The sequence below is a fragment of the Sinocyclocheilus grahami genome, unplaced genomic scaffold, assembly GCF_001515645.1.
Source record: "Sinocyclocheilus grahami isolate Dianchi unplaced genomic scaffold, SAMN03320097.WGS_v1.1 scaffold361.1, whole genome shotgun sequence".
Lineage (NCBI taxonomy): Eukaryota > Metazoa > Chordata > Actinopteri > Cypriniformes > Cyprinidae > Sinocyclocheilus > Sinocyclocheilus grahami.
The window spans coordinates 621,583-633,770 of NW_015505540.1; the positions used below are offsets into that span (position 1 = coordinate 621,583).

A 12,188-nucleotide genomic window follows, 5' to 3' on the forward strand; every position below is an offset into this window, starting at 1 on the left:
CTGTGTAGGGATCATATCGATCGGAACACAGTTCATGCACGTAGCTCACTACTAACGAGCTGGCGCGAGACAACCAGAGACAACATTACTACATCATGTGTCATTCACCGGTGAGAAAACTTTATAGTACAGTTAGTAACAGTACTACAATACCAAGGAAGGAAGGAAGGTCAGGTTGTTGTTGTTTGTCTGACATTCTTGCTCTGTCTGCACAACGCGCTGATAACGTATCCTGTCTGCGCAAACAGAGCGTGCAGAGGCATGCAAATACATATGTTGACAAGAAGGTAGGAAAGCCTATCATAATGTTCGGACCAAACATTTTGATTGGACGAACATTTCTTGGTCCTACGCCTTCCTCAGAATATATAAATACATATAAATACATTTAGACCACTTAACTTAATGATTGCCATCGGGATGTGAAGAGACTTTCAACCAGCATAACAAAAAATGTTTCTGAAGACAATCACCTATTACACCTTTAAGGAAAAAAGCAGCCTAGACAGTCTACAAAATATCTTGTTTTGCAAATGAAAAAACGATTGTAGTTATCACAGCTTATATTTTAACATTAGAATAAGTAATAGTGTGTTGTTTCAACTTAAAAAGTGTTTATGCTTGACTTTGAATTATAAGTTTAGTTATCTTTAGTTTAGTTCAAATTTGAACTTAAATATCCAACTTAAGTTGTTGTGACTAATTGCAGCAACATTTTTACAGTGAAGAAAGTCAGGTGGGTTTGAATGACAGCAGGGTGAGTAAATGACAAAATGTATTAATTTTGTGTGAACTGTTCCTTTGAGAGACAACAGTAACTAGGTGTGTGTGTACAGGAATGTCATTAGCATGAGTGTTACTCCACACTGTATGAGTTCAACTTCGTTCATCTGCTAAATTCTGTCATGTTTACAGAGCAAGAGAAGGATGAAAGGACCATGGGGAGGAATCGGAAAATGTATAAGGTGTTTATATGTATCCGTGTGTGTGTGTGTGTGTGTGTGTCTGACTGTGTGAGTACATGTATATGTGTATGTGAGTGAGTGAGAGAAAGACTCGTTATACATGAATCACTCAATCTTGACTATCCCCAAGTGTTGGCGTTAAATAAAATGCCTCAATCATCAGTCATTGCTCACCTCGTCTCTATACAACAGAGCTTAAATACCTAATGAAGCTTCAGCTCCATAGAGAGAGCATTAGAGCGTTTGTGAACATGGGAAGTGTCGTAGAATGCATGCAGCTGGTCTCTTGAGAAGCAGACACACACTTAGCACTGTGCTAGACAGACAATAAACAAAGATAAAACCGTAAATACTGCCGACTAAACAAAATCGTAACAAATATGTTTGAAGGAAGAAAAATATCTAGCAGTTTAGCTTTTCAGGGTCACTGTTAATGATATTGCATTCCATGGCAAGAACAGATGGAGATAAAGAAATACTGGAGCAAACAAAAGGGGCGGAAAACAAATGACATTGTGTTTTAATGACCCTTATTCTTCAGTTACTCTACACACCTAAACGTGTGTGTGGGGGGGGGGGTTACTTAGCAATGCTTTGGTGACAGTTGCCTAAATCTGACAGAACATCCTTATATAAAACCATAGTTTATGGTACAATACTGTTGAGAAGTTTGGGTTTTTTAAACAGAAATTAATACTTTTATTATGCATAAATTGATCAAAAGTGACAGTAAAGACATTTATAATGTTACAAAATATATATATTTCTAATAATGCTTTACTTTTTAACTTTCTATTCATCATTGAATCATAAAAAGTGTATCATGGTTATTACAAAACTATTAATTTTCAACATTGATAATCATAATAAATGCTATTTGAGCACCAAATCAGCATATGAGAATGATTTCCGAGGGATCATGTGACACTGAAGACTGGAGTAATGATGCTGAAAATTCAGTTTTGCCATCACAGAAATAAATTACATTTTAAAATATACACAAATAGAAAACAGTCATTTTAAATTGCAATAATATTTCACAATATTTCTGTTTTTACTGTATTTTTGATTAAATAAATGCAGCCTTGATTAACAAAAGAGACTTCTTTCAAAAACATTAAAAATCTTACCAAACTTTTGAACGATTGTGTATGATTCTGTAGGTAAGTGTGTGTGTGTGTGTGTGTGTGTGTGTGTGTGTGTGTGTGTGTGTGTGTGGTATGTAATGAATTATGTTATTGATTGATAGACTTTAGCGCTTACTGCAACATCTCCTTGAACCATTGCCTGCTTTGATGCACACATTTATGGTTCACACACACACACACACCCACCCCAGGGACCACTTCTCTCCTCATGTTCCTTCCTGTAGTAACATCCTTTTGGAAGACATTAGAGCGCATTAGACCAACCCCATCTGACAAAGTGATGATAGATTTTGAAGTGGCAGTTCTGGTGGTTCAGTCTCTGCTCTGACCCTCAATCCATTTCCCCCACAACATTTACAAATACTGCAGTCCATGTGCAAATGCAGCCTTGATTAACAAAAGAGACTTCTTTCAAAAACATTAAAAATCTTACCAAACTTTTGAACGATTGTGTATGATTCTGTAGGTAAGTGTGTGTGTGTGTGTGTGTGTGTGTGTGTGTGTGTGTGTGTGTGGTATGTAATGAAGTATGTTATTGATTGATAGACTTTAGCGCTTACTGCAACATCTCCTTGAACCATTGCCTGCTTTGATGCACACATTTATGGTTCACACACACACACACACCCACCCCAGGGACCACTTCTCTCTCCTCATGTTCCTTCCTGTAGTAACATCCTTTTGGAAGACATTAGAGCGCATTAGACCAACCCCATCTGACAAAGTGATGATGGATTTTGAAGTGGCAGTTCTGGTGGTTCAGTCTCTGCTCTGACCCTCAATCCATTTCCCCCACAACATTTACAAATACTGCAGTCCATGTGCAAGAACTCCATGCTACAGATTCAGATCTGACCATTTTAAAATAGCATTATAGGAATAGTTCACCCCAAAATTAATATTTTGTCATCATTTATTCACACTCATGTCCTTCCAAACCCACATGACTTTCTTTCTCCTGTGGAACACAAAAGAAGTTCTGAAGAATTGCTTTTTAACATGCTGTTACTGCAGTATGAATGAGGACCAGAGCCATGAAGATACAATGAAGGTATCATATGTGATTTGTGTAATATATTCCAATTCTTTTGAAGAAAAAACATTAGCTATATGTGAGGAACAGACTGAAATATAAATTTCTATTCACTGATAATTATCCTCTCCACTGGTCTTTTGCAGATGGTCTTGTTGAATTTTAGAACCATGGCTGCATTTCCCAAAAGCAGCGCAAGCCTTAGTAGATCATAGAAAGCATTGGTGCCAATAGTTTCTATGATCTACTTAGCTTACAATGCATTTGGAAAAAGTAAGCTCAGATCAGTCTGATTTGTGAAGTGCATTTACTGATTAATTTGGAAACTATTCATTTACAAACAATTAATTTATGAATGATTCATTCACTTCTCTCACAAACTCTCATGAACATACCACAGAGGAAAAGGGCTGATATTTAAATTTTCAGTGGATGCCAACTTAAATGTCAAACTCCCAAATTTAGTTTTTGGAGTAAAATGACACTGTGCTGTAAGACAATTTTTTTATATAAATGTAAATGGTTTAATTAATTAAATTTTTAGGAATGTATAGAGCATGGAGGCAAGCAGTTTAATGGAAGGACTCCATACCTGAACTGATAGGCCTCTGTGAAATCTATAGAAAATAGAAAGCCATATGCATTTGTGTGTGAGAATAGGGAGGCAGTCATGTACGGTATCATAACATAGGAGTTTGAGACGTATTGCATTAGAGGCAGTCACCATGTCCTCTCTATCACTGCTGCGATAGGGCTTCTCTAGGCGGACACTCGGCGGACTCCAGTCTGCCTTTCCTCCTGGTTATCAGCTTCAAACTGTGAGCTCAGTGCTGCAGATGCCCAAGAGAGAGCTCCATCTGAGCCATACTGATATCAAGACTTCCTGGGAGTGGGTCAGAACCAACCTCAGAACCGTTCATTACCATAGTATTGTTTGGCAGGCACTGTTGTCAGACTAATTTTTGGTGATAAGACAATTTGGGGAGTGAATGTGGGAGCATATGCACACATGTGTGAATGCAGAACCCATCACATTAAACGGTAGACATCAAGATATGACTTTTCGATTGGAAAACTGACCCTTGACCTCTGACGAGGAGGGGAAAAAAACACTTCATCCATCCAAATCTTTCACTCTATCTCCCTCCTCTCATTTTTATTGCATGATGTTAATTCCTGTTTGTAGACATAAACAAGTGGTGTCAGGCTTGTCAAACAGACTGATGGAAGTATGATGCTGGAGTATGAGTTTTGAATGTGTGTTTGTAGTGTTTGAGCTATGAGTCACAGATGCGGCATTACGAAACGAGCCACTCAGAGCCAGCTCTCTTCCTCTCATTATCCCACTAATGGACCGATTGGCAAAAACACAGTCACGAATGTTGAGAAATATCAGATGTACAGTAGGCTATATGAGAGAGGAAAACAGAAGTTTGTGAGTGTTAGTGCTGTAATTTAGGATTATTTGCGTCAGGCTCTTTTTATTCAAGCTTATTTCAACTTGCACCATTTCTAAAAACAAACAAACATATGTAAGGATTATTTCATGTTGATAGTCACTCTGTGCGTGAGGATGGGGTTAAATTCTAGGCAACTGATTCAAACTGAATTGCAAGGATGTTGCTATGAGGTTGCTAAGGTGTTTTAATGGGGTGTTTTGGTGGTTATAGGGTGTTGCAGAAGTTTTATGATTTTTCTGGGGGTTGCCAGAGTGTTGCTATGTGGATTCTAAGGTGGTCTGAGTGGTTGCTAGGGCATTGCTAAGGTCTTCTGGGTGGTTACCAGGGTGTTGCTAGGGTTTTCTGAGAGGATGCTAATACCTTTTCTATACTGTTATAGTTTTTATTAATATTTTAATTTAACTTTTATTTTATATTTTCAGTTATTGTTATTATTTTTTAAATATTACTATTTAGATTTAATCTGTTTTTATTTCATTTTTAGTTTAGCTTTATTGTTTTATTAATTTCCAGTTAGTAATTTTAGCTTATTTCAGTTACTGTCAAGGCAACATTTCAAATTTTCATTTAGATTAAGTTTTTTCATCTAATATTTGCATTTTATTTTATTTCAGCTTTATTTCAAAATTAATTTCAATTTAAATTCCTAATTATTTTTTAATTATTGTTATCATAAATGTTTTAATATTTTAGTTTAGTTAATAATAATCCCAGTTATTCCTAGGGCAATGCTATGATGGTGTGGGTGGTTTCCAGGGTGTTACTATGTGGTTGCTAATGTATTCTGAATAAATATGGTGTTTTGGATGGTTGCAAAGGGTGTTGTTAAAAACAGTTAGTCTGCATTTCACTGACTAGATATATCTGATTCAAAAGGTTCTTCCACAGCCTAATAGGGAAGACATGAAGCTGAAGAGATTTGAAGAGAGTGACACAGACAGGATATCTCCAATTTTTTGGACACAGGAGGTTTGAGAGTGGAGTTTTGCTGGGAAGTTTGGGGGTTGTTAGCTGTCTGAGCTGTCCTCACTGGTCTGTACTCTCATCCTGATGATAACACGCTCTCTGTGGACACAGAAACCTTTAGCTTTATAGATTGTGCTGGCTCTGCTCATTTGAAAATCTGTCCCATGTGACTCCCTCCCACAGTACTCGCATGCACAAAGATTGCATCCTTCCATCTCAGTCTCTCTCTTCCTATCTGTCCCGCTCCATCTCCATCATAGTTACACACATTCACACAGTATGAGGTTTCATGCACCTGGTGAGTTTGAGTGTGTGTGCTCATAGACTATAAGCGATGAGAAGAGGAGCAGTAGGTTGAGTGTGATGAAGCTCATATAGAGGAGAGAGTCGTTTATCTCTGGCCATGTGAGAGATATAATGTAAATAACCTCAGCCTCACACGATCGATTTATCAGACCTTCGGCTCAATCTCGCATAAACACAGCTTTGGGGTGACCCCACATCTGTCGGGCCGTCCCCACATGCACAACTTTAAGATGAACCCATAGTGTTTGAGTGTAAGAAAGCCTGCCTGACTTTTATATAAACATATCTTTATAATAACTGCCTGGTGAGAATTACAGTATTACATTTTGAACTGTTCTCCTACTTTCTTACTGGATAGAATGCCAACGTTTTCACATAACAGTACTGAAGGTCAGAGACAAAATGGCACGTAAAAAATGTCCATTCACATTGATTAAATCCATATACATATAATAATAAAATGAATAAAAGAAAGACCCTCAAATCTTTTGGCCTCACTGACTCTGTAATTGAAAGTATGGATAAGAAAAACAGGTAGGGATACAGGGATATTAAAAAGTTATTGCAACTATCCTATATGTTTATTGTGTGTGTCCACATTCACTGTTCTAAGGAAAGATTGTACATCACAGATTTATAACAACAGATACACCCCAAAGATTAATTATTGTTTCCATCTTCCTGCAGTAACTTACAAAGACTGTATTGCTGACCACAGACAAACACTGTAAGGGTTTGACTCTGTTTGTAGCAAAACCTGCCAAAGACACCCAGCAAGACAGAAACTCTCTTGTATTGTTTAAAGGGATTTTTCTTTGTAAGTATTTATGTCCGGCGTTGTTGTGTCCTCCCTAAAACTTTGCGACAAGGCAAAATACTTGTGCATTCCAACTATGGACATTGACCTTGACAGTTAGCAGCTCCAATGCAGGGGGAGTAACACCGCCACTCCCAGCCTCCCTACCCCAAAACACACACAAACATAAACAAAAGCCACACACACATCCACAAATACAACACATACACAGCTGCAAGACATCTTGATAATATCTGACAGCCGATCCATTCCAGGACATTATTCATCACAGACTGCACTCCATGCCCTTGTCTCTCTTCTCGCTTGCGTCCGTGTCCCTTGTGACACACTAACCATCCTACAGGTCAGATGTACAGACATAACTGTATATGATTATCTAAACAAAAACCTACATCTTCACTAACCAACAGATTTTTCTCATACATTCCAATGTACTGTATCAGACTTCCTCCTTGAGTCCTTAACTAGCATTTAAAACCATGCCATATATCTATATTAAGCAGTTTGTCAGTTATAAACTCTTTCATGAGGTGTTATGTTTTTATTAAGTGACTCTACAATGTTTGACCCAAGAGCTGCCTAACTGGATAATTTGTATTCAAGCCAATAAATCTTTTTTTTTTTTTTACTTGTTTTGTTATTCTAATTCATCTCTTTATTTTTTACCGGGGTTGTCACTTCAATTTTTTTCCCATCCTAGAGTTTAGTTCTGGCCTGGAACCGCCATTTGTTAGCTGCCACATTGCAGCGAGTATGTCATTGAAGTACATGTAAGATTAAGTGTGTGTGCAGTTGCTGTTATCTGTCATCTTGCGAGTTAGGTGACCACCTCTCCTTATGTGTTTTGTGTGTGTGTGTGTGTGTGTGTGTGTGTCTGTATATATCTCAGTATTAGAGTGTGTGTGTGTGTGTATGTGTGTGTGTGCTTGAGTTCTAAGTCGGATGTGGACATGTGAGTGTCCAGTTTCCAGTAACCTTTGACCCTATAGAGCTAATTAGTGATATCCCCACTAACACAACTGAGAAAATCACATTCTGTGGCATTTGTTCAACCATTTTTCATTTACAAACACTGCTGTTCACCTGTTGCTGTCTGTCACCGTTATACCAGAGGAACTGAAAGACAAATGAAATGCAGTTAGTGATCACAAAAGAATTTTGAAATAGATATCATATATGGTCATTATTTCCATATTTTATGTAATGAATAAAATGCATGCAAATTGTCAATTTTGTAAAGCCTGTGCTGCCATTTTTATTAATTAATAAATTTTATTTATTTATTTTTAATTATTTAGAATTAATGAAAATAAAAATGTCAGCACAGGCATTAAAATGTGTGTGTATATATGGGGGGGGGGGTATTTTTTCAGATAAGTTATGCAAGTTTAAAGATTTTTTTATAGTTGATTGCTCAGTGCATGTATATTAAAAATCAAAAGGATATAGTTATGACCATACAGTCTCTCTGTTTATTGTTGTTATTTTTTTTATAAATAATTATAAAAATATTAACAATAATTTGAGCATTTGATTTGTCATCCTTTTTTCTAATTTTATGCATTTTTTCCCACTGTAGATATTTCATTTTGAATGTTCCAAATGTGACTAATATATCAAAATGATAAATGTAAATATGGTTTCTGCAGGTCATGCCTGAGTTCCTTTTATAATGTTATTGAATACAATAATGGGACTGTTCTGTATTAAGCTGTCTGTTTACCTTTCTGGGTTTTAGTGTCAGGGAAGACGAGAGAGCTCAGTCTGAGAGTGACTGTGGAAAACAGTGGCTATAAGCTCTTCACATAATGCTGCACCAGGGCAGGACGATTAATCTTATATCCTGCTTTTATATTCTTTTGACCGGCCCACCCACCAGGGAGGAAGAAAGAGAGAGACTCACAGTCAGAAAGACTGTATGGCCCTATTACCATATCCTCCTACTTTTTATATACCTGCACTGAGCATCTGTAAAGGTTCTTTCAGTTACTTCAGTTTAAGATAATTGAAAACAACTCTCTTTGATTTATCACACCTGTAATCTCAGTAAAACCTGATATGCCACTGCAAGAAACAAGATCTGTCCATTCATCTGTCAGTTTAAGAACTATGGCAAGGTTAAAATACCTTTGGTAATTTGCTGTGGTAGAGAAAGAAAAGGGATGCTGTTTGTGAGACACCGGAACTCTGAGGTGTCAGAGGGCAGATCTCTGGAGATTCTCTCTCCTTCTTTGGTAATCTCTAAGCTTATTACCACGTGGACATATCGTTCTTTTTGCAGTTTTACGCATTTGTTTAATCTGTGCTTCACTATAACTAAGGGCATCTAAAGATGATGGGCATTAATTACCATGCTGAGGAGGGAGCAGCAGATGCCCCGCGTGTGTCGTAGCAATCATCACCTGATTTAAAACCACTCTTGAGTCGCCTTCAGCCGCGCCACTTAGAGCTCGCACAGATCGGGATGTTTTGGCTTGAATTAGTCGGTTGTATTAGAGACCGGTGTGGGGTACCATTAAAACAGCAAAACATGGGGTTTGGGGACGCGGAGTATCCATTTCACGTGCCCCTCCGGAGGCGCCAGTGGGCCATTTGAGACGCTTCTCGTGGGATCCTATTAGAGGGCATCGGTGCTGAAAGCTGTACGGACTCTCCGCGCAATTACGCGTGGGGTCACCACTGTACCATTTTATGAATCCCACTGTTCCAGTGCGCGCACAACCGTTATTTAACCGTTAACCGTCAGAGACCCACCATTAAAATCCTCAGTCATATGCCACCTGACAACTCCGAGGAATTCAGAGAGCACCGAGCAGGTGATGCTAAACGTGAAACCCACAAATATTTACGTTTGTCAGCCGTTATAAAATATAAATATAGGCTATAGCTATTTTACTATTTCCAACTGATAATACGGAATACAGTACGTTTTAAAAAACTTAGAATTCAAATTTTAATGTAACGTAATAATAATAATAATTATTATTAGGCTATTATTGTCGTTGTTGTTATTATTATGTAAAAACATTTTTGGAAAAAAAATGCTATAGTTGCATTAATAATTTAAATTGGATATAGGCCTACTGAATTAAAAATGACATTTCTTGTCAAAATTACGTTTCTTAATTGAAGAGGGGGCTGACAAAATGTTTTACTAATAAATACCGAGGAAGGAAGAGGCTGAATTGTGCTTTGAAAAACATTAATTTGATCTTTTTTGGAAATATTTACAATTATTGGCATTGACTGTAATACACTTATAGCCTATAATAATATTTTAATTATGCTTATACTATATTATAATATGAATAAACCAAATTTTTCAGATTAACCTAAAAAAAATTCACTGTGAATTAAAACATACAATTTGTACCATAGATTTTTCTGTTCCTGTATGCATTAAACTATACCACTGCAAAAATGGTGCACAACTGTGATTATCTGAGCAGGTTTAGTGTTTGCTTCCACCAAGCGTGCGGGGGTTACGCCCCTGAGCGCGAGAGATAAATGGTAAGATCCTTTAGCTCGTGAGTTACAAGTTACGCTCATCCTCAACTCGCGCATGACACGTTTCTGCTCCGACGGCGGTCGCGTTATCTCCAGGCCCATTTAGAGAAGCACAAACTCGCATCTCCTCAGACTTACTTTTCTCCACTACACTCGTCTCCAGCTCAACATGTCCACCGGCTCCATCAGCGATGTGGATGAATTTCACGAGTCTGAGCTGCTGGATAGTCTTTTGAAATTCGGTTCCGGTAAAGATCCGGGGACATCAAACGAGAGCACGGAGGACAGCTCCAACTGCGAAGGGGCCTCGGTTACAGAATGTACGGGGAAAAGGCGCAAATCAGCCGCAATGCGTAAATCGGCGCCCAATGGTGTAGCCCAAGAGGGCAAGCAGGTCCAGAGGAACGCGGCGAACGCGCGCGAGAGGGCAAGGATGCGCGTGCTGAGCAAAGCGTTCTCCCGGTTGAAGACGACGTTACCGTGGGTTCCGCCGGACACCAAACTCTCCAAGCTGGACACGCTGCGGCTGGCCTCCAGCTACATCGCGCACCTGCGACAGATACTCGCCAATGACAAATACGAGAATGGCTACATACATCCAGTCAACCTGGTGAGAGACTTTTTAAAAACTTTTCGCCAATAAAAAAAACTAAACTAAATAAACAATCCCAGTAAGCAAGATACGTTTATGGTATAGTAATGTACCATGTTTTGGTTATTTTAACATCCTTACTTCCAACCAGTTAACAATCATTTCTGTCATTTTTATCCGTTTTTATGAATTTTCAATCGATTTTATTCAGTGTTCCAAAAGTTGACTTTGGCAACACTTTACTTTGATTTTACTTGGCCTACAAAATGGAGGCAGAAATTACACTTAGGTTTTAAGTTTTATTGCGTTGAACTGTTTTGATTTTACTTTAAATGGAGGCAGGAATTACATTTAAGTTTTTCATTTAAGTGTATAAATGGTAAATAATCAGGCTTAAAATAAGCATGTTCTGAAAATGATTAGTCCTTCAGAAATTATAGGTTACATGACCGACACTGTCTTGCTTTTTATTTCAATAGTTTATTGACGGTTATAGTACTTGACAAAATGGTATGGAATATCCTCAGTTATGTTGCCTAGGCTATGTTTACCATGTATATATATTTTTTTTAAACAAACAAAAGTTATTAGTTCTCAGTTATTTGGTGTGTTTGCCCATTTTAATTGAACTTTCATTCATACTTTTTTTCCACAGACGTGGCCGTTTATGGTGGCGGGCAAACCAGAAAATGAACTTAAAGCAATGATGAATTCTACACGTTTATGTGGGACTACAGCTTCCTGATACACCAGATGGACTTAAAACATGGACCTATTTTAAATATTTGAATTTAAAAAAGAATAACACATCATCTCCTATCTAAACACGAGTGGGAATAATGGAGACAACATCCTCACTCGCATTCCTGTAAAGAGAAATTGATATCTATTTAAATATTCACACTTGGGCCTTGCTGGTTCAAGGCAACAATGTGTAATTTTATGCAGTTGTTTTTTTTAAAGATTCTGTCATTACTTTTTTATTATTAAAAACACGAGAAATCATTATGCATATAGGGCTTTGGTGACGCGCCTTTGCTGTTTGCATTAGAATAATTGTAAATAAAAATGTTATAGTTTCAAGTGATGCAGGTTACCTCTTTGATCGAGCAAAATTCATGTTTATTCACTTTGCTTTGACCTGTGTGAACCTTGTTATCATTTCGCCCCACCTTTTTCTCTCAAGATCTCTGGCGAGAGGACATGTCACCCTGTCACCCTGCCTGCAAGAGATAACGTGATTAATTCCCTTAATCGGAAGAAACGTAAACCTTCTCTTTATCATGATATATCTGTCATCAGATAAGCATGCTCTTAACCGTTTTGGAAATCAAAGCGAGCGCTTCCAATAGAGATCGAGAAACTTCTCCAAAAACTCATTTTTATTCCCCCGA

The 12,188-nt window shown here is 37.8% G+C and overlaps 1 protein-coding gene across 1 annotated transcript in view; it reads left to right on the forward strand.

The window, feature by feature from the left end:
- LOC107549058 (transcription factor 21-like) overlaps positions 1-11,820 on the forward strand; it is a 34,402-nt gene extending 22,582 nt beyond the window's left edge. Inside the window, exons 2-3 of the mRNA XM_016229984.1 lie at positions 10,366-10,812; positions 11,450-11,820. Coding sequence (XP_016085470.1) covers positions 10,372-10,812; positions 11,450-11,539 — 531 coding nt within the window. The 5' untranslated portion in view covers positions 10,366-10,371 and the 3' untranslated portion in view covers positions 11,540-11,820. The remainder of the gene's footprint in view (positions 1-10,365; positions 10,813-11,449) is intronic.
- The last annotated feature ends 368 nt before the right edge of the window (positions 11,821-12,188 follow it).